The sequence below is a fragment of the Podarcis melisellensis genome (genome assembly GCF_964234715.1).
Source record: "Podarcis melisellensis genome assembly, chromosome: 15".
In the NCBI taxonomy this organism is placed as follows: Eukaryota; Metazoa; Chordata; class Lepidosauria; order Squamata; family Lacertidae; genus Podarcis; species Podarcis melisellensis.
In genome coordinates this window covers 20663425-20690780 of record NC_138532.1, presented here as the reverse complement: position 1 = coordinate 20690780, position 27356 = coordinate 20663425, and the positions used below count along the sequence as shown (strand labels likewise).

The 27356-nt window shown below is 43.7% G+C and overlaps 1 protein-coding gene and 1 long non-coding RNA gene across 4 annotated transcripts; one reads left to right on the top strand and one right to left on the bottom strand.

The window, feature by feature from the left end:
• Positions 1 to 1846: 1846 nt before the first annotated feature.
• Positions 1847 to 8138, bottom strand: RNF26 (ring finger protein 26). Its single transcript, XM_081889915.1, has one exon. The coding sequence runs from the start codon at positions 7114 to 7116 to the stop codon at positions 5611 to 5613; it is 1506 nt and encodes a 501-aa protein (XP_081746041.1). The 5' UTR covers positions 7117 to 8138; the 3' UTR covers positions 1847 to 5610.
• A 27-nt stretch (positions 8139 to 8165) lies between these two features.
• LOC309357721 lies at positions 8166 to 18368 on the top strand. 3 transcript variants are annotated; one of them, XR_014163195.1, is made up of 3 exons: positions 8166 to 8367; positions 9657 to 9713; positions 17465 to 18368. It is a non-coding gene; the product is annotated as an uncharacterized lncRNA (long non-coding RNA). The 3 variants fall into 3 exon arrangements; XR_014163196.1 differs by having other exon boundaries at positions 8166 to 8371; XR_014163197.1 differs by lacking the exon at positions 8166 to 8367 and adding an exon at positions 8400 to 8541.
• Positions 18369 to 27356: the final 8988 nt, after the last annotated feature.

Here is a 27356-nt window from a genome sequence, read left to right as displayed (position 1 = left end):
GTTACGGCACTCATCTTGCTTTATTGGCCGAGGGAGCCGGCGTACAGCTTCCAGGTCATGTGGCCAGCATGACTAAGCCGCTTCTGGAGAACCAGAGCAGCGCACGAAAACACTGTTTACCTTCCCACCACAGCGGTACCTATTCATCTACTTGCACTTTGACATGCTTTCAAATGGCTAGGTTGGCAGGAGCAGGGACTGAGCAACGGGAGCTCACCCCGTCGTGGGGATTCGAACCGCCGACCTTCTGATCAGCAAGTCCTAGGCTCTGTGGTTTAACCCACAGCGCCACCCGCGTCCCTTCATAGGAACATAGGAAGGCGTCATATACCGAGTTAAGCACTGGTCCACCTGGCTCAGTATTGTCTACACTGACCAGCAGCAGCTCTCCGGGGTCAAGAGCCTTTTCCCAGCTCCACCAGGAGATGCCAGATTGAACCTGGGACTTTCTGCATGGAAAGCTGTTACTCTTGACACTGAAGTACATCCATTCCACTTGCTTGTCTCCCCGACAGCCATTTCTTCCCTCCCAAGCTGCTAAACCCTTAGATCTGATCTAGGTGAACATTTTCTATTGTAAATACTCACCTGGAATCATTTAACACGGGAGAAAAATAGCCAGCAGGAAAAGCATTATTTACATCCTCTGCATGAAAAGACAAAATCACAGCCAGCTGTGGCTGCTTTTCAGTTATGAAAAGCTGATGCCTCCTTACATGTTTCTGTCTGTAATGTCCACCACCCCAGGCTCCTTTGGGAGGAAAAGTGGGTAGAAATTCAATAAACAGAATAAATAAAAATGAGTAACTTGCCCCTGAGCTATAAAAGTATGCCACTTGTCTTTCAGCCTCAGCCCATTCACTCACACCATCCTCTGAAATTTTGGAAGATACCAACCTGATTTAAAGGGTTGTTGCATCATCCCACATCTGCAAAGCACTTTGAACACTCTTTTAAGTATTCATTGTTATTATCGATTGCAAATTGCTTTTACTGTTATTAACAGAAAAACAGCTCATTCATAATATATGTTAACACCACTATCATCACCCCAGGTGCATTCTTTAAATTCTTAATCAGCATTTTCCCAGCTTGCTCTGGAAGCCCATCCAGCTACCTCTCTACAGTGGAGGATTCCAGGGTGAGAGAGTCACTCGATTTAGGTTTTGCTTTCTTGGCTGAACTTCGTGAAGGGAATCATAGTGGCTGCCAGAGAGACCACAACGATCTGGCCTGGCAAGATTCCAGCTGTGCCTCAAAAGGGACTTTCCTTTGCAGAAGTGGTTGCTAGAATTTAACTCACAGCAGCCCCAAGTCAGAATGCAGATAAGGAGCCAACCTCATCGGACTGAAGGATTAAATCTAGAGGTGGAAAATACCAACTGCAGAACGTTACCCAAGATAAGACTTGCCCTCAATGAGTTCTGGACGTCTTCATGAGATAAGACTTGCCCTCAATGAGTTCTGGACCTCATTCATTTAGACTTTCACACATAAGCTGGTATATTATGTAGAAAATGCTACCCAAGTGATATGTTTTAAATTACTCATCCTCAAAGTTGGGGGAAATAAAAGTGTGGTTGCATTGCCTGTGGAAGGCAAAGAAGGTTTCATTTCAACTGTATCATGTAGCTGGAGAACTGAAGCTGAGATAATAACTTACCTAAGGCCACTTAGTGGCTCTGTGTGGGATTTGTATCCAGTTTCTTCAGTTCCACCAGAGCCACTAGGCTCCTTCGGTGACACGTCAGCCCAGAAAACGTAAATGGAATAAACAAAAAGGAGAGGCCTCGAGTGCCTTCCCTTTTTAATAAAATTGTTTATAAAGAACAGTGGGAAGAGCTGATTTTGTGAAAAGGGTTCCTTTTAATTTGCAAACAATCATTTTACATAGTGCAAAGAATAGACTTTGCCATTACCACATAAGCAAACCAAAAGGCCCCTCCAGAGGCAGCAAGAAGGACAACTGAAAGAGGAGACAACGGAGCAGGTACTGGATAAAAGGCAATTGCACGTCATCTTCATCTTCATCTTATAAAATAACACTCGGAAGGTTTGTGAGAGTGGGCAGCAGTTTGAACAAGGCACAGATCAGGAGTGAGCAGCTAGCTCCACAGGAGAGTAGGCAGGCCTTTGCTGTAACACCACACATTTCTGTTCCTGCTCAATTCTCCATCCACCCCACCCCCCCCAAAAAAATATTGCAAAATGTGCAGTTCTACGCATCTAACTGCTTAGAAAGACTGGAATAAAACTCCTCAGATACAGATTTTTGGGGGGTGGGATGGGATGGTTAGAGAGAATCACATATTATTCTAAATTAGGTTGTTCTCCAACTTGCACATTTCTTTAGTTGCTCAGTACAAATCAGTGCGTGTAAACTCCGGTCTATGCTAGCAGAACTATAGAGCAGAGGAGTCTGTACTGATTCAGACTGCAGGTGGACAGGTTCACATTACTGAATGCTCCCCTCCCCTCCAAATAAATAATAATAATAATAATTTGTTAGCTTTCTACTTGTAAATAATAAGGAGAAGGATGACCAAGAACCCCTCTCTGATGTGCTACTTTGTTTTTAACTTGTAGAAAGTTTTGTTATGTAGAGGATTACAAAAATAGAATCACCCATCTGCAGCCAGAAGTTGCAGTCTGTCCTACTACCTTGTAACACATGTTGACTGTCTAGATTCAACTGATTATATAAACTCTCTTTGATCCCATATATATACACACACACACAATCACAAGCTCACTTGAGTTTGTTAGCTTTATAGCTAGCTTGCCTTCAGCACTGTCTTCCTTTCTGACCTGCCATCATTAAGGCACTCAGTTTAGCATTTGCTCAAATCCATTTTTCAGCTACCAAACCTTTGGCTCCACACAAGAGTACATCATATCATTCAGAGTGGTGCCACAGATCTCCCTCAAATCCAAGGAACTTGGCAAATGCTCTGTTAGGATTCAGCTGCACTGTGCAGATTTAACTGCAAGGTTTGAATTAAAAGAAAATTTAAAACATAATGCAGAAGACTTTCCAATTAAAAAAACAAAACTCCACACTTTGGGAGGGTTTTAAATAGTCCCGTTTTTACAATGCAACTGAAAAAAATATGATTTTGCAACCCCCCACACTGCGTACCCCCGCAACATTCAAACCAAGTGTCCTCAAATCTTAGCATCTGACTTAGCAGACAATGTGTTTCAACAAGGTAGACACTCTAGTTTTCAGGACGGGAAAATCTGCTTTGAGATTCCAGTCTTCATTCTCATTTTGCAAAGTGAAGTTTAGCCCCTGAAGCATTTGGGGGTGAGGGTTGAACAACCTTCCCAGAGGGCACTGAGCAGTGTTACGAAAGGCAAGGTCTCCTGGATGCGTTGCTCAAGTCTGCTGCAAAGGGTGCTGCGTAAGGTCACGATGGTGGAATTCATGACACCCTGACCTTTCAGCTGTGGACCTCATCTGTTACAAAGAGATATTCACCGGGAAGTAAGCGCTATTAAAATCAACAGGGCATACTTCAAAGCACACACTTAGGACCAGGGTGCCAGCCACATTCTAATGCTATTAAAACGATTCTGTAAAGGACACTGATATCCGGTGCTTTTATACAGTCAGGATCAAGCCACATTATGCCACAGCTTCAACAAGGCTGCAAAAATCTCTCTGGCCCAGGTGCAGCGCTCCATTTATGACTAGGAACAGCTTTCAATAATTTAGAAAGCTCAAAAGAACACAACAAATATAAAACTTGTCAGGGTTTCATACCTCTACCTCTCAGCTTTCTTTTCCCCAGTTTAAACATTCAAGAAACCAGGTGGCTCTGGTCAGGGTGGCAGGTGAGGCAGGTAAACCACTATCTGTCTTTCTCATCTCCACATTTTAGACACAGGAGAGATGACGATTAGCAGCAGCTATTCACTGAGTTTTCTATGCTTTTGGATTTGCTCTCGTGCCCAATTTCCAAGACGCAGAGCTATGGATGCTTTCTGACTAGGTCTGGGGAAAAAGGGAGCCCAGAGGTTACTCTTATGCCAAGTGCAACAGTCAAAACAAACCACTCTAGCCTACGTCCCTTCCTACTTTCATAATTTTCCTTCTAGAACGAATGTTACTTGCACCTGGGAGACTGGTTTCATCTTCCGGACTTAAGCGATCAGATCCAGAGCCAGACTTTCTTACTGAGGTCACCACCCTGTTCAAATCTTACCCAGACAAGTAGTCATAAAAAACTTTATCTTATTATCAGTCCACACCAGAGCCTGGAGTCAAACCATGCAGTCTCCAGCACTGTTGATAAGAGGCTTGCCACTTGTTACGACTATATTTGGTTACATCAGCTTTCCCCAGCTGGACCCCAAAGAGGGAAAATATATATCAATCAATCAGTTGTGCAATAAAGCTGGAATGTAATAGTTTTGCATAGGTGACCTGTGGAAGTTACATGCCAGCAGAGACAAGAGGATCCTGACTTCAGCTTGCTAGTGAACTACTGTGTGTGGTGTCTCTGTGCTCCACAGCTGCACATTTGGTGTCCAACTTGCTTTTTATATGAAGTCTTGAAACAAATGAGCACAGAAAACCTGGAGGGGGGTGGGAAATGACAGTGCTACCACAGCTCTTTCAAAATTACACATCAAAAAGATGCTCACTGGGTATTAGGAAGTACTTCTTGAAAGTAGGAATTCTGGGGTGCATGGTTTTTAAAAGTGCAAGCTAAATTAGTGAGGCTTTCTATGTATAGCACCTGTCAGAAATCTACACACCAGTGCTTGGAATTATGAACTTTCCTACTACAGAATGCACAAATACATGTTAAGGTAACTAGACAATATTCTGAAGAGAACCATGAAACTGGCCTACTGGTCAGTTTCAGGTTGCTGAAGTCTCACTATCAGAACATACATGGGAAACTTATGGCTCTCCAGACATTATTGGACTCCAACTCCCATCAGCCTAGTCAGCATGGCTGATGGTCAGAGATTACAGGAGCTGTAGTCCAGGAACATTCCCCTGCTCTAGAAAGAAATGCCGGGGTGAGAATATTGTTTCATACCCCCAGTAAAAGAATGGAGGAAGGATTAACATATTTTTCCCAAGTGTTTACCAAACAAGCCTGCTAAGGGTTGTTGTTGTTGTTTACAAGCTAAGTTATAGGAAAGCCAAAAAATCTACAATTTCAGCACCTGCTCTCTTTGCAACAGGTAGCTCCTTACCAGAAATCTACCTTAATTACTTGTCAGCTTCTGGCTGACATTTTACCGGTTGTTTTTTTTAAGCCACACTTTTGTATATTCAACATGATGGCTCAGCATCTTTAGCAACAGCAAAGTTCTAGATGACTACTGTGATTGGCTAGTGGCAGCAACAAGAAAATGAAAACAGAGGTGCATAGAAACCATCCACAGTATTTTCCTAGTTGCACTGACTAGCAATAGTTCTTTGGAAATAAAAAGGGTAGCCATTGCCAATATCAACGATCAGCATAAAGCTGCTGTCAACCAGCTGCCATAGAAAGCAGCAGGTACAAAATACCAGCAGCCCCACATGCTTTGGCCAATGCACATGGAAAGCTTGAAGGAATGTGGAAAAAGCTATCCCCTCCACATAGGTCACAGGTAGACATTGAGAGTCTGCAGGATCATCTGTCGGCAAAGTGGGCAGTTGCGCTGGTATATGGCCTGCTGAAGCAGGATTTCAGTGCACTGCTGGCAGAGGCAAAGATGCCGGCAGGGAAGTAGCAAAACTGTCTTTGTTTGGTCCTGGCAGATGACACATTTCTTCCGCTCTTCTTGTTCTTTGAGAAGAAGCCATGGGTCATCGTCGTCCTCCAGAGCATTAAGCTGCTCTTTTGTTGCAGGTTTGGCATGTGATGTGCTTGGTCCTTCACCAGGAGGCTGCAAGTGCTGCCCTGACTGCAGACTCCGTTGTGTAGTTGATTCCAGATCATCTTCTGTTCTGTGCTGGTTCCTGCTGCCTCGAGCTGCTGCCTGCCACGTTTGGCGAGCACGGGGTACAGCCTGCTGATTAGTCACAGGTGGTCCTTGTCTTCTTGGATGAGTTGCTCCAGGAGGAGCTGGTCCCTGAACTACAGCAGGTCCTCCTGGCCTTTCTTGGTTGCCCTCAATCAAAAGCTGTTGCTCTTGTTCCACATGGTGGTTTCCTCCCCTGCCACCTCTGTTCCAGCTGGCCATCTGGAGGCTCCAGTCAGCTAACCTGCGCCAAGCTTGCGAGCTCAAAACCATCTCCAATGACAAGAGTACAATCTGATACAGGCGGCGCATGTCTCTGAGCAGGCGCTGGTAAGAAGGCATGGTGTTCAAATAGCCAGACATTTGGCTTGCCAGTGTCCACGTCAGCTGAGGGTTGAGGATTAAGATGCTGGTGGCAAGAATCACAGACAGCAGCATCAAACCATAGAGGTTGAGGAAGAAAACATTAAGCAGCAGCTTGCTCACAGAGGCCAGCAGATCAAACGCCAACTGGCAGGGAGTCCACAGGAGGATGGCCATAGCGATGGCACTGCTGGACAGCCGTGCAACAAAAGCTGCAAAAATATCGGTGACCCTTAGAAAGGGGCCAACAACAGTTTCCCACAGGGCCAGTCCCAGAGAGAAAAGGTTCTGGGTTCCGATGAGGCAGATGTTGATGATGCTGTTGACGAAGTAAGCCACAAGGCTCATGATGATGGCACACACTTCGCACACTTGCCTGAGAAGTGACTGGCCGGATCCAACCAGGTTCCAGAAACCACGGTGCATAATTTCTTTGCTTTTAAGCGTCAGGTGGGTGAACAGGTGGCCCACTACTTTCAAGCTCTCCATGCTGGAGAAGAAGCCCCGCAGCATGTTGACGATGGTGTGCACAGAGCCCAGAGTCAAATAATATAATGCCTCGGCTATGCATAGCGAGGATAACGTAATCCCATTCCAGCAGTGGATCACACAAGCAACCAAGGTATTGGGCAGGCTACAAACAAATGCAATGAGCCAGACAATGAAGGACACTAGTGTGGAAAAGAGGAAGAAGTTGACATCCAGCAAGAGAACCAAGAGGTCCAAAATCATTCCCACACCATTGATAACCAAAAACACTAGATCCATAGCGGAGCTCCACATGGAGAGTGGGCAAAAATAGGAATAACTGGACTGACAAGAGTTTGATTGCCACTGAAGGGAGCTGCAACGCTTCCCAAAAGACTGAAAGGAGAGGTCCCAGTATCCTAGGAATGGATTTTTACGTATTTCAGAGTTTTATGAAATAAGGGACTGTTTCGGCATCAAGATGGAAAGTGCACTGAAGACAAACATTGATGCTCCCTTGTCCTTGAGGCTTAATCCCTTCTTTTAAAATTCGTAGGAATGCCCAGTTTGGAAGAGGAGTTGCTTTTAGTTACGTCTCTCTCCAATTTGAATATACAAAGTATTTATTTCAGACCATGTAGCAACTGTTCCATTTTCCGAAGGGAGCACATCTGGCTCCTAAATCAGTCACTTGACAAGAAAAAAATACTCTCACTTCACTGAGAGTTATTGAGATCTAAGCAAATGTCCCCATATGCTACAAGTGAGAGCTTCTTTCTTCCTGCTGAGCTTTTTATTTAAGGATTATGCTGACAGCAAAAGGGGTAGAAGCGAGCGTGTTTTTATTTGCATGGGGAAAATACGGGAGACCCCCATCAGACGAAAGGTGAGATTTTTATCAGTCCGCTGTGGCGAAAAAGCGGGGGATACAGTAGACGAGGGAGGCAAGCTAGGACATGCCCGCTAGTGTACTAGGGACGCATGCAGGGGAGGGGGGAGGGGACGAAAGGCTCCAGTGAAATCCCCTCCCCCTGAGGGGGCTCCTTGAAGAAGGTCTCCGAAGTTAGCTTAGGGAACTGGAGCCCAGACCGGGTGGGTCTCCCTCCGCAGCCCCCTTCCCCAAGGGGAGGAGACAGCACCCACTCCTCGCCTTGACAACCGTTGCCACCTTCTTGCGTCCCCCTCTCTTACTTGCAAGCAGCGGAATAAGGAAGGTGGGGAGATCGATCACGTTAAGTCTATCAATCGCTCCCACTCGCCGCTGCATCCGAAGCTCTTACCTTCGCGCTGATGGGCGCCGCCATTTTGGTAGGCGGGGCCAACGCTCCGCGGCCAATCAACCCAGGGGAACCCGACGGACGTTTAACCGTCCAGCGCGTGATTTGCTCGTCGTCGTTGTTGTTTTTCGCCTCCGTGCCACGATTGGGCAGTTTTGAAAAACGCCACTGGGCGGTTGACGGAGACGGCCGAAGGGGCGTGGCTTTGCCGAGGCCGTTGAGAGGGGGAAGCCCCGCCCCAATACAGTGGGAGGATAATAGTAGAAGGGAGGATAGACGCTGCCCGACTGTTAGTAGGTCACGTGATTCTGTGGTGGGCGGGGTCCCACGTTTAAAAGGAGAGTGTATTATTGTGACGGGGAGTATAATTTTCCCGCCTTTTTTTCTTGAGGGGATTCTCCCCCTCGTTTGAAAGGGGGGGGCAAGTGTAGACAAAAGATTCTTTTGTTATTTTAAATCTGAGGTGAAATTTCACGATTTTGTGAAAGGAGCTCAGCTTGCAAACCGAAGGAAGGAGCTCATTTCCACGCCCCCCACACTTTCGGGGGGAGGGATTTTTTTGTAGCATTTAAAAAAGTGAAGAAGGAATCCTTTCTGCTATTTCATTGAAGGTGCTATTTTGTTATTAACAAAATAGAGTGAGAGAAACAACACGTTTGTTTTATATAGAAGGAAAATCCAGAGGAAACCAGTAATTTTGCTTTGTGCAAAGCTTTTCCTTTCTTTGCCCCATGTAAAACATCAGACACCAGTGATACACAAAAGCATACAATTAAAAACAACACGAAATGTTTAAGAATCAGCTAACTATTGTGAAAGGACCTATTTTTAATTGCTTGCATAAGCCTGATGGAATTGAAAAGTCTTCAGTAAATGTTTAAAAGTTGGGGGGGCAGGTCCTTACCCAGGTCTCAAAGTTTGACCCAAGGTTTTGGGGTTTTAGGCTGTACATTTTCCTGGGAGTACATCGGCATAGCTAGGATTTTCCTGGGGGCTTTTGTTTGGGGGGGGGCAGAACCTAAGATTTGTTTTGATTTGCAATGATTTTTACTGATTGGGGGCAGTTGTCCCCGTCCCCCTGCCTTGGCTATGCTTATGTGGGAGTAAGTCCCTCTAAACCTGGGGTTTACTTCTGAGTAGGCAGGAACAAGATGCATTTATTACATTGATATCTTGCCCTTCCAAAGGAGCCCAGGGTGGCAAACAAGTAATAAAAAAAATATTCAAAACAATTCCAATGCAGAAGGGAACTCTGGAAAAATATTGACTTAAAATGCTTGCTTTGTTAAAAAGTCCTTGCTTCAGAGACTTTGGAAGCTGAGGGTTAAATATTGGATTAAGGAAGCAGAAACATATATTATGGCATCCCCACCCTGCAGAATTGTCTCTTATGCACTTTTAAAGTTAACACAAAGGCCTGTCTAGTTCAGCAGCCCCCAAGCAAGACATGGAATCAACAGCTGTCTCCCTGCCCTTCCCCCCCCAGTCTCTCCTACCAGTAATTGGTTTCCTGAGGTAGATTACCTGTGAGCCTGGAAATTCCACATAAATATAAACCATCTTTTTATATCTCCACAGTTTGTTCCAGCCCTGGCATTCTCTATTCCTCTCATTGTGGGATAGACTGACTGAGAGGTGAACATGCACATAGCATAGCAAATGATCTCTGGAAGCAGGAAGGAAGATAGTGATCCTGCTTTCTTCAGCCTTTTTAAACGAAATTCAATCTAGTTATATCATGTTCTTCCAAGGAGCTCAAGGTGGGGCTACATTGCTCTCTTACGCCCCACATTTTATCCCCACAACAAGACTGTGGCTAAGAGGTTAAGCTAAGAGGGAGGGAATGGACATCCAGTGAGCTTCCTCCAGTCAAAGGCGACTATGGGGTTGCGGTGCTCATCTCGCTTTCAGGCCAAGGGAGCCGGTGTTTGTCTGCAGACAGTTTTCCAGGTCATGTAGCCAGCATGACTAAACCACTTTTGGTGCACGGAGGACTGTGACGAGTGCCAGAGCGCATGGAAACGTCGATTACCTTCCCACTGCAATGATACCTATTTATCTACTTGAACTGGCATGCTTTCAAACTGCTAGGTTGGCAGGAGCTGGGACAGAGCCACGGGAGCTCACCCCGTCGTGGGGATTCAAACCGCCAACCTTCCAATCAGCAAGCCCAAGAGGTTCGGTGGTTTAGACCACCCGCCACCCGCATCCCTGTCAATTGCCTATACCACATTAAGAATGGCATGAGCTTTCTTCCCCAAGTAGTGCTCCATTTTCCACAAGGACTACCCTTGAGGACTCAAGTTCTGTACTCTGAACCTCAGGAGACCTGATAACCTAATTCAGTTTGAAGGCTATTCTTTGTTCACCACATATTATGCTTCCTTTCTCACATCAACAGCCCTATACACACACACACCTGCAATGTCTGGGTGCTGTTTACCTGTGACAGAGGTGCTTTAGCTACAAGGGCAAGCATATATGCTTGGTTGTTGGCCCACCATGAGGGGTTGCACTGATCACCTTTTTTTTTCTTTTTTAAAAAATGCTTGTTCAGTACTTAGGGTCTTAAAACCTGTTCTGGCAAGTTTTAAATTAAACCTAGTAAGAAATTTGATCCGTCTTGTGCGTGCTTGGGGGAAATTAGAAAAAGCTACAAATGCTGATTTTCTGAGCAAGAAGTCAAGGCTAAATTGCTGTTAAATTCATTCAAGGCTAAATTGCAAAAAAGCAAAACAAAAGCAGCCTCTTTTCCTGTTTGCTGAGATTTATACCTTCCAAAAGTTGTAGCAAGGTTATCAAAACCGATGCCTTTCTATTTGTCCTGGCAAAAGGTTATCACCACAGATTTCCTTCCATTTGCTTTAGCAAAAGAGATTTTAAAACATAAGGAGGAGCCCTGCTCAATCAAATGAAAGGTCTATCTACATTTTGCTTTCCCACACTGACCACAACTTGTTTAAGTTGTCACTTCAGCTTTCTATACACCACTTAGATATTTGTAATACATTGTGCAGTACAGTCATACCTCATGGTACATTTGCTTCATGATACGTTTTTTCAGGTTGTGTCCCGCGGCAACCCGGAAGTACCAGAAAGGGTTACTTCCAGGTTTCGCTGCTCGCGCAGGCACGCAAAATGATGTTGCGCACATCCACAGAAGCGGCGAATCGCAACCCGTGTGTGCACAGACGCGCCGCTGCAGGTTGCCTTCTGCTCATGTTGTGAATGGGCCTCCGGAACGGATCCCGTTCGCAACCAGAGGTACCACTGTATAGAAATGATGTAAATAATAATAAAACATTCAGTAACAACATTTATTATTTAATAGGCAAGACAAGCTCCAAGGAATATAAAAACTTTTTCCCTCTGGCAGTGGAAAGAAAGCAAGGAAGTTATGTGACAGTTTATTTGCAGTCAACCAAAACATATTATTTTAGAATAGTTCTTGTTTTCCATTTTTTTTGTTTCAAACTGTTTATATACATTATTTTGACAGCAGTTGACATTACTTCAGAAAGTGTTATGACTGGAACAGAATGGAACATTTTACCATTCCTTCCAGAATTCATGAGTTGTTTTAGCTTCTTCAGAAAAGTATTTGCAGTAAGAAGCATACAATAAGCCTCCAGTAGAAGACCTGACACAAAAAGTCCCTCCTTCTGTTTGTTTGTTGCTAGGCGTTATGATATGTGATGATTCAACAGCCAGACTTGTCTTAATTCATTTTGTCCTTGTATCATGTACAGACAATCACTTGTTCAGGCAATTCCCCCCCCCCCCAACAATGTGTACTCTAGTGTGGGGCAGAGTGTGAATTTATTCCCTCTAGGTTGTGCTTCTGGTACAAAAAACCCCACAACCTTTCTGCAGAAAATTGTGGTTGCTGAAAAACACATGAAACAGTATGCCTTCTTATGAGTATAATTTTCCACATTTGTGGTTTAGCTGGGATGCAAAAGTGCCTATCCTGAAGCATCAAAATCTCTCAACTGTACTGAAAGAGATTGTTTTAGACAGGGAAGTCATAGGGTTAATCATGACTTTGGGCCAAGGTAATGGAAAAATAGCTTGGCTTCAGTTCAGTCCTGCAGCGCAGTGTTCTCTACAGTGGCGTCCCTAGCAACATTCTGCTATTGCTCCCAAAGCCGTCTTGTCTGCTGCTTCCCCCCAGCTCTGCTTTCCTAGTGTTCTTTGGTGTTTGTATTTTTCCATTATGAAGAGCTGTTTGTACTCTATTTGTGCAGGTGCCCTTTCTCCAAAGTCTAGGAGAGTCAAAGCTTAATTGATTTAACAGAATCTGAGTCTTGTTTAAAGCCAGATGCCCTGGTCTTAAAGGCAGGGCTGCATATTATCACATTTGTCCTGTTTTCTTCATTAGCTGTAGAAAACAAACTTGAACTGAGTATTTACACCAATTAGATTGAAAGAATAAGCCAAGATATAAGAGCAGTTCTTCTTAGCACAATTTCCTTTGCTATTAGTTTAAATCATAAACAGCACAGGGAACAGTATTTAAAGAAATGGCCCATGCAGATATGACTAGACTGATTCCTTTCTATACTGCGTACTGGAACAGAAAGCTTGATGGATAGAAAGTGAATGAAAGACACTTTAAATTCAGATGGACATTTAGCCTATATATTGTTATCCATCCAGTTTTTTACATCTGAACTGCAGATGCAGGAAGGGGAGGCAAAAAAACTGGTGCATTGTTTATGAAAACAGCTTAAACCTCAGAGCCAGTGTTCGAAACTCCCATTGTTCTAGGTGCATTTTGTGACAGGGAATTTCATTAGTGCGAGCAGTTTTTCAGCTCTGGGCACAGTAGTGCACCTAAGATTTCAGATTAAAACTGCAGAGTGGAAGGAAAGGACCTTTTCCTGCCTCTCCACTTCCAACTACTCTCTGAAGACTGGGAAAGAGACCCTCTTCAGAATATTCATTCATCTTCAGCTTTGTATTGTTATATAAAAATCATGCCTGGACATTCTGTTGTTGTGCCCCTAACCTAGGTTTAAGGTGCCATTTAGCTCCTAGCTTTCATATCTCAGTTTCTAACACTGCTCAGAGCCACAGATGAAATTTAGCACAGCAAGGTCTTGTCCTAGCTACTGGAAAACATTTGTGCACATAATATAGATTGACACCCATAAGGTATATCTTGGGACATATAGTGAGTACCAGGACTGAAGTGGGATGGGAGTGGGACACAGCAGATAAAGAGAACAAAGGTGTATTGGCAGCATTTCAGGAGCTAAGCTCCATAACATAAGACATATTTGAACATAATACATATGGATAAGATTATATGAAGGCCTGCAATAAAAGCGGATTGGGGAGGGGGCTGTGGGTTGCAGTGCTTCATCATGGTGGTGGCAGCGGGAAGCTCAGCACCTGCCCATAGCTCAGTACAGCCATGCTGCAGCAAGATTTATGCTCTCATCCCAAGCATTACATTATGTGTCATGCTTTCAATTTCTTCTCTTGAGGCATGACCCTCCTCAACACAAACACACAGAGACAACCCCTCATTCGGGGCCCATTCTTGCTTGGAAATTAACATTTTTGTGTTGCTTTCCAAGCATCCATAACTATTCCAGTGCCACCCCAAGAGGCTCACTTCAAGGAATCAAGCTTACATTCCTTTCCCTGATTCCAAACACAAGTGCTCTGGGCTTGGCATTCCTTTCCCCACAATACTGAAAGCAACAGGTTAAGAATCTGTATGTAAACTGTAAGGCAAACTGCAGGGTTAGCACTTAGGTTCCCTGGAGAGCAGCATTCCACACCCATTGAGCTCTGAAGTCAGTGATGGCAAGCTCTTTGAGCAAGACCCTCAAGCAGAAGGCTTTTTAAGGGAAGGGAAGGAGAAAAATGTTCTATGGGAAAGAGAGCAGAAGATCTTCTCACTTGCTCAGTTAGGAGAGCATCTTTGACAGTTCACTGTGGACGCTTGTTAATCATATCCTTAGTGTGGCTGTGGACAATGTGGGTTGCAGCTTTGCAACTCTTGAATACCTCTTAAGCTAGTTGTATGGAAAATTCTTCTTAAATATTACAGTATAAAAGCATGGTTCTTGAAATTGTAGACAGAGCAAGAGTCTTCCTAGGCAGGATTTGACCCACTGCCCTGCTAGTGTAAGCAATAGTCTCCTGGTGCTTCCAGGGTGTCATTTCTCTTGGGGGAAGGGGACAAGATATGGTCCCAGATACCACTCCTTGTCTTGGATATGTCAACTGTGTTCACACACAGTTTCAATTTATGTATTTTAAGGAGATTTATTGTTAATCTTTTATACCTCTCAATAATTACAGCAGTGTAGCAAGACAAACAGCAACATAGAAAAAGAGTAAGGGGGTTCGTGCCTGGACAAGGACATGTAGTACAGCAGAGCTTTCCAAACTGTGTCGTGACACGTTAGTGTATCGGCTGCAGTGTGTAGCGTGAACGCTCCCTGTGCTCCTCTCGTGGCTGGAAAGGCGAGGGTGGAGACCTGTGGTTAGCTGGGACTTTTGAGAAGCTTGCGTTTCCGCTCGCTCGGGTGTCATAGTGCATGAAAAAATAAATTGTGCCCTTGCAAACTCATAGACCAAACTCACATGAATGATGACTAGGGAGAGGGGGTGCCACCAGAGGTTTATTTTTGATTTTTATTTTTTTAAAATACTTTTATTAAGAATTTTACAGAACAAATTATCACAACATATCATCTTCATTTCCCGCCCCCAGTTCCCCCCCTCCCTAGAACCCCCACGAAACTTCCCTCAGTTCCTCTCTGATTTTCCAACATGTGTCATTCTCTGCATATTGTAAAATTGTAAAGATCCTTAAATTATCTATCTATTATGTCAACCGTCAATAAATTTGTGTATGTTTATTCAAAAAAATAAATAAATAAAAATGGAAAGGGGTTAGTTTAACCACTGTTTTGCTAGTAAAACTGAATAACTGTGCCACGAAATGATGCATGTCTAAAAAGTATGTCACCAACATGAAAGGTTTGGAAAGCTCTGTAGTACAGTATGACTTTGTAACAGTAAGCATCCAACATGGAGAGCCAATAAGCTTGCTAGTGAAGTTTGGGATGCACAAGTGATCTGAAGCGGGAGAGCAGGGGAGAGTATTTTGACTGCAATGTGGGTGGCAAGACTGATAATACACACTTCATGTGCCATTACAGTTTTATCCATGCTCTCTGCTTTCTTCTTTGATCTGCCTTTTCCTGGCCATAAAACAAGAATTAGTTGTACTAGCCAAACTGTTGCCTTCATTTTGATCTTTATTGTTTTCTTGAGGGGTTGAACATCTGTTCCCTCTATACTTAGAGAGGCCAGCTATACATTGAAATCCCCTGGTCTAAAATTATTACACTACACACAACAGCTTCATTGCTACACGTGAGCTTGCAATTGGCTCTTATGCTGTTTATTATTGACTAAAAGGCCAAAGGGAAAACACTACCCAACATCCACAACACATGCTCTTAGTACTTAACAGTGGACTGAAGGAGAGGGGGGAGAAAATATAGCTTGTAGGCTGTTTAAACAAAACCATAGCTGTATTTCTCCATTCAAAGATACCGTCATTACTGTCTGTATACACAACACTCATGCTATCATTATTCTAATAATCTGAATCGTGCAGTCAATGCAGCTACCAAAAAAGGCACCAGATTTCATTTATTTATAATCCTGTTAAATTAGCAATGAGCCAATCTCTTCAGTTCTCACCATAACAGTCTCTGTTTTCATGTTGATATTAACTTACTCCCCTCAATTTTCATTTTTTGGATTTCTTTGGTGTGATTGTCTTTTCTCCTCTAACTTCATACATTTCTTTCTGCTTGTGCCGTCCTCCCCTGCTCCTCATCTCACACACCCCTTTACAACGTAACAGAGCTGGAGATGCTTTCGGCATTTATGGTAATGTTTGGATTTGTGATCCCTAAAAAAAGAAAGAAAGATGGCCTCTGTCCATTTCATTCAGTTTTATTTGTGGCAGGCTGTTGAGCTGGGGGAAATGAAGCATATAAGAGGCATCCCAGGACAAGCTAGGATTTGTTCCTGAAATGCTCCTCTAAATCTTTATGCTTTCTTTTCTGCTCCTTAACACTGTTTTCTGTCACTGGTCGCTTCAAGTTGACCAGTTTATTGAGCAGTCATGCTGATTTTGTTTACACGACGTTTGCAGGGAGGATAGACAATGCTATCTATTTATTCAGCATCCATTCTGGTTTGGTCTTGTGGAGCTTATATGACATTATGTCAAGTAACTGTCATCCCATACTTTCCTCATCAGTTTCCTTATGGCAAAAAGTCCGGGGAGCAGGGGCAGGGAGAAGTAGGCTTGTTGAACAAGAGTACTAAATCACCCTGGAGAGCTAATTCAACCTGCACAACTTGGATTGTGTTAATGTGATTGAAGTCCACCTGAAAATAGTGACAGCCCGGAAGTGGCCACTCTGTGTACCATGGCACTTCTATCTGCTTAAATGGAGGGGCTTTTTGGCTCTTCATTCCAGTCCCATTCATAACTTCCTCCTGCATGCAGTGGGTTCTCCCTGAACCTAACATTTCACTTCCAAACTGGACATTGCATTTGATAGGCAGGTCTCAAACAGAAAATATTATTGGTGTGCCCATTTGAAATATTTGGCGGAGGCTGACCTCCTGGCACTTTTTCCAGCCAAGAGAGCAGAGGACATTTTAGAATTCAGCACTCAGCTTGGAGGATTGAGTACAGACAGAGACATCATGCTCTGAAATTTCTTGTAGCTATAGTACATCTGTGTTCTAGTAATAAATTTGAGAGAATTTATACCCTGCCTTTCCAGTGCAGGGAACACAGCTCAAGGCAGTTTACAACAAAATAAAATCACATAATTAAATCAGCATAACCCTCCTGGCCATCAATACAGCTGAAAATGGACAGAACAGATAACACCAGGTATTGGTCCACTAAAAATATGGATGGCCAATCCCAAAGAGCCATAGTAGTAGTAGTAATAATAATAATAATAATAATAGACCAACTTAGTTGGTCTTTAAGGTGCTACTGGAAGGAATTTTTTTGTTTTGACTATGGCAGACCAACACGGCTACCTATCTGTAATAATAATAGAGTCTTTGCACGGCTCTGGGCCATTCTCCTCAGCAACCCCAGTTTAAAGTTCCTTCCCATATTATTGCTGCTTTCCTCTCCTCACCTGCCCTCCCCCTTTTCCTAGACATTTAAAGTCTGGAGACTCCAGTTTATAAGGTGACCCTACACACCATGAGATAGGTATTATCATGTGTCAGCTGTATCCCCAAAGCTGCAGTACAATACCTGAGTCATGATAAGGGGTTGTTATTTCACTCTGTCATAACTGCTTACATCACAGGATCTGGGAATCTCTCTTACAAAAGCATGAGTGCAGCTCTTGGCAATAAGCTGGAAATAACGAGGCGACTCAGTTAACATGCAGCAGCTGAAGGCCTACAGCAGAACAGAAGGACACTCAACTTCCTACTGCTTGGAAAGTACCGTTAAGCATTGCCTCACTCCAAGTTCCTTTGCAAAGCTGGTTCTTGTTTCAGGCAGTTGCTGAAGGTGGGCACACACTCATTTGCTTGGAAAAAAAATCAACAGCTGTCCCTTTACAGCTGTGTCATCCTTGCTTCAAGAATATAGTGCACTGTTTCCTACATGCTTGTTTGACTCAGATGACTCTGATTTACTGTTGTTTTTGATTTTGAGAATTGAATGAACTTCCCAGATCTGCCTCATGCTTCATTCTCAAATTACCAGCCTCCCTTATCTAATTTCATTAGGAGTCATTTATGCTTATATTTATGCGGGCAGAGCCCTGGAAGAGAACAGCCTCTGGCAGTTGGCACTGAGAATTGCCAGAATTCCAGGCAATAGCATCTATTGTAGGAAAGTGTGACTTAGTCTTCTAGCAAAGACAAAACAGTTTCTCTCCAAGTGCTTTAAAAACTTGTCATGGTTGGCAATATCTGCGTGGCCAGAAGTCTCCCAGCACTATCACTAAAATGGCAATTTAAAGGTGGTTTAGTGGCAGCTGTTCATGGCTGACTATTATTTAGTAGTCTTTGCATAAGACCTGCATGGGTATTAAATGCTTAATGTTATGCTTTTATTGCATGAATATTACATTTTTCTAACACAAAACCCACCGAAATTTGCACAGGGGTCTACATAATTCATCCCAGTAGCTGTGTACATAGTCACATTTCCTCTGCATCCATTGCACTCCCACCACTGGGAACACATGACATTAGCCACGATCCACATCTATCCTGAAGTTTTTTGAGAATGTAATGTGTTTTGATGCACCCCCCCAACCAGCTTTGATCCAATTTGAAATGTAAACCATATGAAGGCATCTGGGCCCACCCCCTGCCCACTGGTGTAGGAGACTTGCAAACACAATCACGTATACATGTGATTCAAAACCCAGCAGAAAAAATGACCTTGCTGCATTTTAAGCCAGCAATGTGTGCCCACTGCTGTTATGACTGCTGTGTAGGATGTGGTTGATCATGAGCCCTACAAAATATTGACTGCAATCTGAACATTCAGCCACACTTTTAAGAGATAAGTACCAGCACGGATCCATGCCCCACCATTCAGCAAAAGATTTTAAAAATATAGTGCTTCTAAGAAAATTATTTTGGTGTCATGTGCTATGCTGTGTTTTCTCTTAGGAGCAGCAGAAACGTGCAAGTCTAACTGCTTTTGCCTAACCACTACGATGTGCTTGAAACGGTGGTGGAAACTCTGGACAGCTGAGGGAAAAGAGCAGGTGCCTTGTTATCCAGCGAGAGGATGGAGGGGCCCCAGCTGTGGAAGAAGCAAAAAGGCAAGCAAAGCTGGTGAAAGCTGATGGGGGGGGGACGGGACGCCCAGCTGGTGGCTAAACCCTGCAAATCTGTCACTGATAGGCAGGTGGCTGATATTTGTCCTGCTGCATTTCCAGTTCACCCGCTTCTTTCATTGCTTTGTCATCTGAGCTGGCTTTTCCTCAGCTGTCGGTTTCTCTGAGGTGGTTATAAAATATGGAGCTATGAAAGGGGAAGGGGAAGATTGCAGCACCAGCAACTGAAAAGGGATGTGGCTACAAAACTCAACAGGAATCACCCCTTCACGATCTGTCTCTTTGTTTTGACACTGTGAGCAAGCATCACCTGGCTTCCAAGCTACTCTGATAAGTAGGCATGAGAAAACAAGTTTGCTTGTGGATGGATTTTATTACGAGTGTAATCTGCTTCATGTAATGATTGGTGAAGGATGCCTAGAGATGGTGGTTGCATAAAGAAGAAATAAAACTCTTTCAAAAATCTAGAATGGTCCTTTGCTCCAGAATCCTAGCGTAGAAATTTCCTTTTCAAAAAGAACTGAGTTTTTCAGCACCTCAGGCATAGAGTGCAAGTGCTTTTGGAGTCAGTTGAAATTTCCAGGTTGTCTTCAAGGCCAGCCACACGTAGAGTACAGTGCAGTAGTCTCATTTAGAATCTAGGTACAAAAGGAAGTGTCAAGTTTGAAGAGTCCCTCTTTTTCCAGGAGAGAACACAGCTGCCATGGCAGATGAAGTTGAAAACTTCATTTTAGATGACAGCTAGTCCCTGAGTATTTAGAAAAAATATATAAAAAGCCTATTCCTTAAGAAGGAGAGTGATTTAATCCACAGCAGGTAAAACCACCAGCATTCTGGTTTATTGAATTACCCAGCATGAGCAAATGTGTTTTATCTGAACCAAGCTTTTGTTTACAGTGGTACCTCGGGTTAAGTACTTAATTTGTTCCGGAGGTCTGTACTTAACCTGAAACTGTTCTTAACCTGAAGCACCACTTTAGCTAATGGGGCCTCCTGCTGCCGCACCGCCGGAGCACCATTTCTGTTCTCATCCTGAAGCAAAGTTCTTAACCTGAAGCACTATTTCTGGGTTAGCGGAGTCTGTAACCTGAAGCGCATATAACCCGAGGTACCACTGTACTTGTTTTCATACAATCAAACACTAGTTTTTAACCACTTGTTAAGCAATATCACTGCTTCGCTTGCATCAAATGAAACAGAGAAGCAGTGCTGGATGTAGTCAGCATACTGATAGCACATTGTCCAAAATATCCAAGCTACTGTACATTGCTAAATAGTCTGGGAGACAAAACTGAACCCAGAGGCAAATCTTAGGATAAAAGAAGACAGACTCCCAGTGCCACTATCTAGCATACAAGGAGAATATGCATTGTAAGGGTTAAACTGTAAGCCAAACCTCAGGTCAACAGCCAGAAAAGAAGGTTCTGTTTCACTCTGAGCAGACTGGATTGATCCCAGAAGAATCTCTTAAGAATGGACTGTGTGGGTGTTAGAGGAATGGGGAAAATTAGCTAGAACAAAGAGCCAGAGATTTCAGCTTTTGGTGAGCCCCAGTGGATGACAAATGGGTTTCTTGGAGGACACCAAAGCATTATTTAGTAGTGTACAAGGAAGCATTTCCTGCAAAGGCTTTCCCACAGGATGAGAGTAATTCCATTAAGTTACTAGAGGTTTTTCCTGTTTGGCAGCGGGAGAACCCCATCCTTGGAACCCCATCCCAATGTAATTGCCATCTTCTATACAGTATAGATATTCTGAGAAAAGCGGCTAGCAAATATTGTTTCCCCAAACCATTAACTAGGTGTACAGAATGTGTTAACCATATAAAAACCTGCAGTTTTTTGCTCCGATTCTCCTTAGGGCACACACATGGTCCCATTGAGCTCTTCCTTTACACATCACCACTCTCTGCAATGCCCTCTACCCACCCAGCCCTCCTATTCTGCATATATATGTTGTCATCATATGTTCCATATTTTTACCCAGGCAGCCATGACAACTCCCAAGCCAAGTCACCTTTCTCCTCTTCAGTCTTGCTGTTTCCTCTCTAGTAGTGAATGGCAGATGAGCTTTTTCTTTAGGCCAGCAGCCCTGAATTAATTCAGGGTAGCCAAGATTGAAAAAAGAGCTCAGCAGGCCCCTCTCCCCACCCCCAGCCCATTTTTTGCAATGAATTCAGTGTCTTGCTCTTGGAAACCTAACTCATGGTAGTCCATAAAGTAAGTTTATTATTGTTTTTCTGCATTTGAAGAACTATGATTACAGGAGTTCAGCTGCAGCTTCCTGAACTGCAGCCAGATACCGTCTTCATGGGTTTGGGCTCAAAAACGCACACTGTTGGAACAAAGGTATGTGTGTATATACACAGACACATTCCTTTGTTGCTTCCTGGAGGATTTCCCCTAATTATTCAGGGTCTAAAGGTGAATTTTGTTCTCTGCCCTACTGATCAGCTTTGTGCTGGACTGCTTTTTAGCTCTGAATCCTTATCAGGAATTCCCTTCCAGTGTGAAGTTTCCGTTCTTGATATCCTCCTAGCCATCACCTTTTAGATCATAATTGACAGAGCTGATTGTTTTCTTTTTGCCTCGTTTCAAATGATGGCTGAGTTTTCTGAGTCTGCTGTGGGGGGGGGGAAACAGTTCATTTTCCATTACTGTAAGTGGATAGATACTCGAATACACAGAATGTCTTGTGTTATTAAGGTTAAGGTTATTAAGCACTGTAGCAGGAAACCCCCCCCCCCAATCATTCAGTTTGTACAAACTTCACACACACTCACACACTACATGCGCTACGCTTCTTTATAAATTCATAGAAAATAAACCATACATCGGATTTGCACTGTTCCACTTTTATTTTACTCCATGAAGGAAGGACTACAAAATGGGAAGGTTTGATAGAGGGCAGCCATAATCCTTGAGCATACCAGTACATACACAGGAGCCCTGCCCAGTTGCTATGCCAACCCTGATGGTCTCAGACAGAAGACCATCAACAACACAACCGACTGCATACACGAGTGGATTCAACACTATAACAAAAGAACAGTGGTTGGATTCCCCCTCAGGGGGCAGGAAACTGCGACTACCTTTTGTCTTCTGAAAATGACTCATGGGGAGGGGGAGAAGGGAACCAGCCAGGTGACAGGACACTCAGGTTACCACCACCACCCCTCCCTCAACCCCTCCTTTCTGTGATGTATGCATGATGTTTCTGGGGGTGGTCTTGATCTACAGGGTGGGAATTTCAAAAGTTTTTATAAGGCCTTGCACACCATTTTTCTGTGTCGTCCTCTCTCCTGCAAGTGAGGGGAGCACCCTGTTGCAACAGTTCAATAAAGGCCAAGCCTACAGGTTTTGCTCCAAGTTATCCTGGTTGGTGTCTTTGTTTTTGTCCAAGGAAGCCCTCGGATTTTTCCGTTAACAGCACTTTCTAGTTGATGCAGCACCATGATGGGAAAAGCTGTGTTCCTCACTCTGTTCATTCCGTACTTGCCAAACTGATTAGGACTTCTGCTCTGTATGACATTAAACCAGATTAAGAATGTAGAATATTGACATAAGAAAACGCACACACACCCTTCAATATATTTCACCCTTCAATATATTTCATTTCTGTTACTTGTGCTCAGATGCTTTTAAATACTCAGGAATCTGTAGCAAGAAGCTACAGTGTAAGAATGAGGCAGGCTCTATTCATTTGTGGATTCATTTGTGGTTTCAAACAAGAAAACACATGGATACATTCAGTACTATTATTATCAAAGTACATCAGCAGGATTATTATAACTGAAGCCCAGTCCCATTCCCCGGTACTAAGCAGCTTTCCAGTATCATTGAACATCCATTTCCTCTAGAGGCATCATGTGTGGTGGAACACATGAGCTTCATGCATAAGGCCTCATGTTTAATTTCTGGCATCTGTTGTTCATGGGCCAAGCTCTAGCTGCCAGTCAAGAGAGTAGGGAGTATGCACACATCAGCAGCTTAAAATGCAGCAGAGTTGTTCTTCCTTGCTGCACCTCATGTTGCGTTTTAAACTACTATACACACCATTACTTAATTGCTTGATTTGTTTCTCCACACATTACACAGACCCTCCAAGTGTCCTTATCTTCCAGAGACAGTCCCAGATTTACAGAATCTGTCCCCGGTTTCCGATTTGATCCCAGAAAGTCTCGCTTTTCCATAGGACGTTGTATTTATATATGTTGGAAGCCACCCAGAGTGGTTGGGGCAACCCAAGTCAGATGGATGGGGTATTGTTGTTGTTGAATAGGACATTCCTATTTTCATCGGAGAAATTTTGGAGGGTATACATTACATACCAGTAGTTTGTTCCCCCATGCCTCAACACACACCAGAACCCCTATGAAGCCATCATCTGCAAATGTGCAATGACTGTTTCAAATGTACACACTTCAGCATAGCCACAGCTTACATGTTCAAACTGAATAGAAGCTGGTTTGACAGAAAACAAATCAATCAGCAGTATTTCTCAAGAATCGACACAATACATATGAATTATAGCTAACACTGTGTACACTTGGATTCAAACACCAGTGACAGGAGCACTCATGAGACAGAGTGAATGATTATGTGTACAAAACCCAATTGAAGCTGCTTTAGATGGACCACAAAGCATGGTTTTCAATGTAAGTATATATCCTTTGGTGGGGTTATAGAGCAGATACTTACCTTCAGTGCTTTGGGGACAGGGAATCATCATCATCATCATCATCCTTTTTAATTTGTATACCGCCTTTCTATCTTACAATACTCAAGGCGGTTTACAAGCTGAAGAAACAAAAAATGTACATCTCATAACAATCTAATGCAATACAAAAATGTGATAATAAAACATAACTTTAAAATAGGCAACCTCCATCAAAAAAGTAACATTCAACAATCATTAGAATAGTATAATAATATCAACATATAAAAGTTAAACAAAAATCTACTCAACAGTTACAATAATATCTAAACTATAATCAATAAAACAATGGCAAGCCACAGTACATAAAACAATACAATACATATTGAGAAGCAGAGGGTAGAGCAAGGCAGGTGGAAGGAGGCCTTGTCTGATGGAATCTCTCCCCTCACAGTTCTTCCTCCAGGAACAGCTCCCTTATGAGGACTCCTAGGGCCGGAGGGTGGGGCCTTGCCTGATAGAGTCTCTCCCCTCACAATTCTTCCTCCAGGAACAGGAATGAGCAGCCGGTCCTCGTATCTTGATAGAAGGGTCATGGGTGACAACACACTGGCAGCCAGAGACAGCAAAAATAAAGAGGTGATGGTCGCATGTGCAGGTGAGCACCATCACAGATAAATGCGCTACTTATATTGCAAAACCTGATAATCGACTCTCACAATGTTCAAGAGTGGAGCAGTTGCTTGTTTTCTATCAGGCTATTGGAAAGCGGGGAAGACTCAGCCAGCTGGCCCTCAAGATTGTACTGACTGAGCATTTTGATAATTGTTTTTCCCCCATAAAGACAGGAGCAACAGAATGTAAGCCTTCCGTGAACAAACGCAGGTGCCACTAAAAACACTGCACCAAAAGAGCTCACAATATTTGGGAGCCCAAACAAGTCAATTCCTTATTAACATTCCTGCAGCAGAAGCATCATGACTCAATGGTACAGCACCTGCTTTGAATGCAGAAGGCCCTAGTTCCAGTCCTTGGCATCTCTAGTTGAATAGGATCAGGGAGCAGGCAACGTGAAAAACCTCTGCCTCTAACCATAGGACCTAGAGAGAGCTGCCAGTCGGAACATGCCAAAGTCCTCAAGTTTAAGTTCCACATCTATGAAGGAACTCACTGTCGGAATCTCCACTACGACTGAGCTACTCCTCCGGTCGAGCCTTCGGAATCTCCTCTGATCATGATTAACGACCTGAGCCTTTGATAAGGCTCCAGGCACATTGTCCATTCAGCAGAGTATCAAACACAGCAGAAGAGACGAGAAATTTGAGCTACATTGCTAGGTTTTATTTCTAACTACGCAGACAAAAAAGAAATATACATGCTCTCTCTGTGAACTGGAACAAAGGAACAGGAAACCAGTAACAAGAACATCCGTCTCCCGTGAGACTTCCAACAGTCTGGAATCCCTGGAATGTAAACAGAGTCTTGTGACTCCACGCACTGCACCAGTGGCACAAACATAAACCTAGCATCCTCCCCCTTTCTGTGAACACCACTGGGCAGTGTGTCAGTACAATCTCAGTACAAACCCAGTTTCTGTATATAGGTACAGTTTTGATCCTTTGGAACAACCTTGGACAATAAATCAGCAGGAATTTCATTACCTGGCATGTAGGACACCGTTACAAGTCCTTTCTGAACACATTCCCTAGCATGTTGCAGCTTCAATTGCCAGTGCTTCGTGCTTTGCTTACAACTTTCAGGAGTCAACAAAGCCAAACATGCTTTGTTGTCCTGATAAACCTGGACCGGACACTTTACAGGAATTTTCATGACTTTATACAATTGTAACAACCATTCACAATCCACAAGTGAATAAGACAGTGCATTCAGTTCAGCTTCACAAGAACTCAAGCTTACTGTTCTTTGCTTCTTGCATGACCAATCAAATAGACCCTGGTTGTACATGTAGCAAATTTATATTGTTGCAAACTATCCCAGGATTCAATCCTGCTAACGAAAATATTGCGCAATTATCTTTATATAAATGCTGCCAAAATAAAAAAGAAACAAGATGAGAAGTTGCAAGCCAGTCTTGGCTACTCTCAGTTCCATTTTTCTCTTGCACAACAAGCACTGAATAATTTGAGCACTTGCAGAAAGATGTGAAAAGTCTGAGCCACTGGCATCATAGCAATGAAGCTGCTTGGGCTGAGACGTGCCGTGCAGGAGACAGAGGCAGTGCCAGGCAGAATTATTTAAAACCTTGTCCAGAAGGATGACGGATCACAGAGCCATGGCCCTGGCTGCTTCTACCTCCCTGTTTCCCTGCTACGGCGGTGAGGTGGTTTATGAATAGGTACTGGCACAAAGCCCAAAGTGGGAAGGGACTGTTACGTTCTGCCCTTGCTCGCCTACCAGTGATTACAGCACCCATCAGTGTCTGGGTAGTGCCTGGCAGAGTGTAAGAAAGATGCTGCTGCTGCTGCTGAGAACCACAAAGATGTCTGTCTGGGCTGCTGTTGCATCCAGGAAGACCTAGACTGCTGCAACAGTAGCAGATGCAAGAGATGGTCAGGAGATGCAGGCCTGCTTGGTGCCTGAATTTATAAATGACAAAGCAGAAGCTGCTTTTAAAAGAAGAATAGAATACTGTATGTCTGGATGTGAGCCCACAGCACAGCTGCATAGCGTGTTTCTGAGTGCCAGAGCTCGGCCCCAGAATCATCCAAAATAGTAAGAGTGCCTCCAACCATGCAAAGAGTGCTGTTTTTATTGCTACTGTTTAACTACAACCAGCCCTGCAACATTTGGCCCTAAGCTTGAAGGGATTCGAGATGAGATAAATTTGCCTGGTTTGACCAACCTCTCCTTGTAGAAATTAAAGACTGGGAATGATTCCAGGGCAAGTATGTCCTGGTGTTTCCCCTGCGAACATTATTCTTGGGCTAGTCTTTGCTTTGAAAACACCGTCTCCTGATGGCATGCAGCCTGTGCACTTTTGGAAAAGATCCAGACAAAGTATTGTCTCACTTACTCCAACATCCTTTTTACAGAAGCTATATCCAGATATGGCAGTTTCTACCATGGCTAAATTTGTTGTTGTTGTTGTCGTTGTTACTTGGTGCATTTTTTCTCCCACTGATGATTGTCTTCTGCTTCTCCTAAGTCTGCGTTCTCAAAACTAGGGTTCCCCTAGACATTTTTTCTGCCTGAAGCAGAGCAACAAAGGTCCCCCACCATCCCAAATCAAGGTGCACAGTATCCAAGGACTGCCAGGTTATTTTGACACCTGAAGCACAAACCCTCACAAACACCTCTCCCCCTCCCTGGCAGCAAAAATACAACTATAATAAATTAAATGTTGGGACAATTTGCAGCCCTTTCATAACAAACAAAATCAGCTGCCTTATAGGACTGCCTCAGTACGCCTAATAGGGCCTATTAGCTGTGCTTGAAACCCACAAAAGGCCTTCACCCAGGAGTGTCCTGAGGGGCTGACATGGCTACTAGGAATCTGAGTGTCTGAGCAGTCTCCTGAGGAGGGAAATCTCAGAGGCACTGTTTGATCAAGACTTGATCCATGTCTGTGTGCCAGGAATTGCCAGCGGGAGTCCCGCATCATGCACAGTGCTGACTGACAGTGACATCCCATCTCCATCCACGGCTTGGGGGTTTCCCAGATACAGGGATAAATTGCCGCTGCAAGCCTGCCTGCCACCTGAGCCTCCCTCCTGCCTGG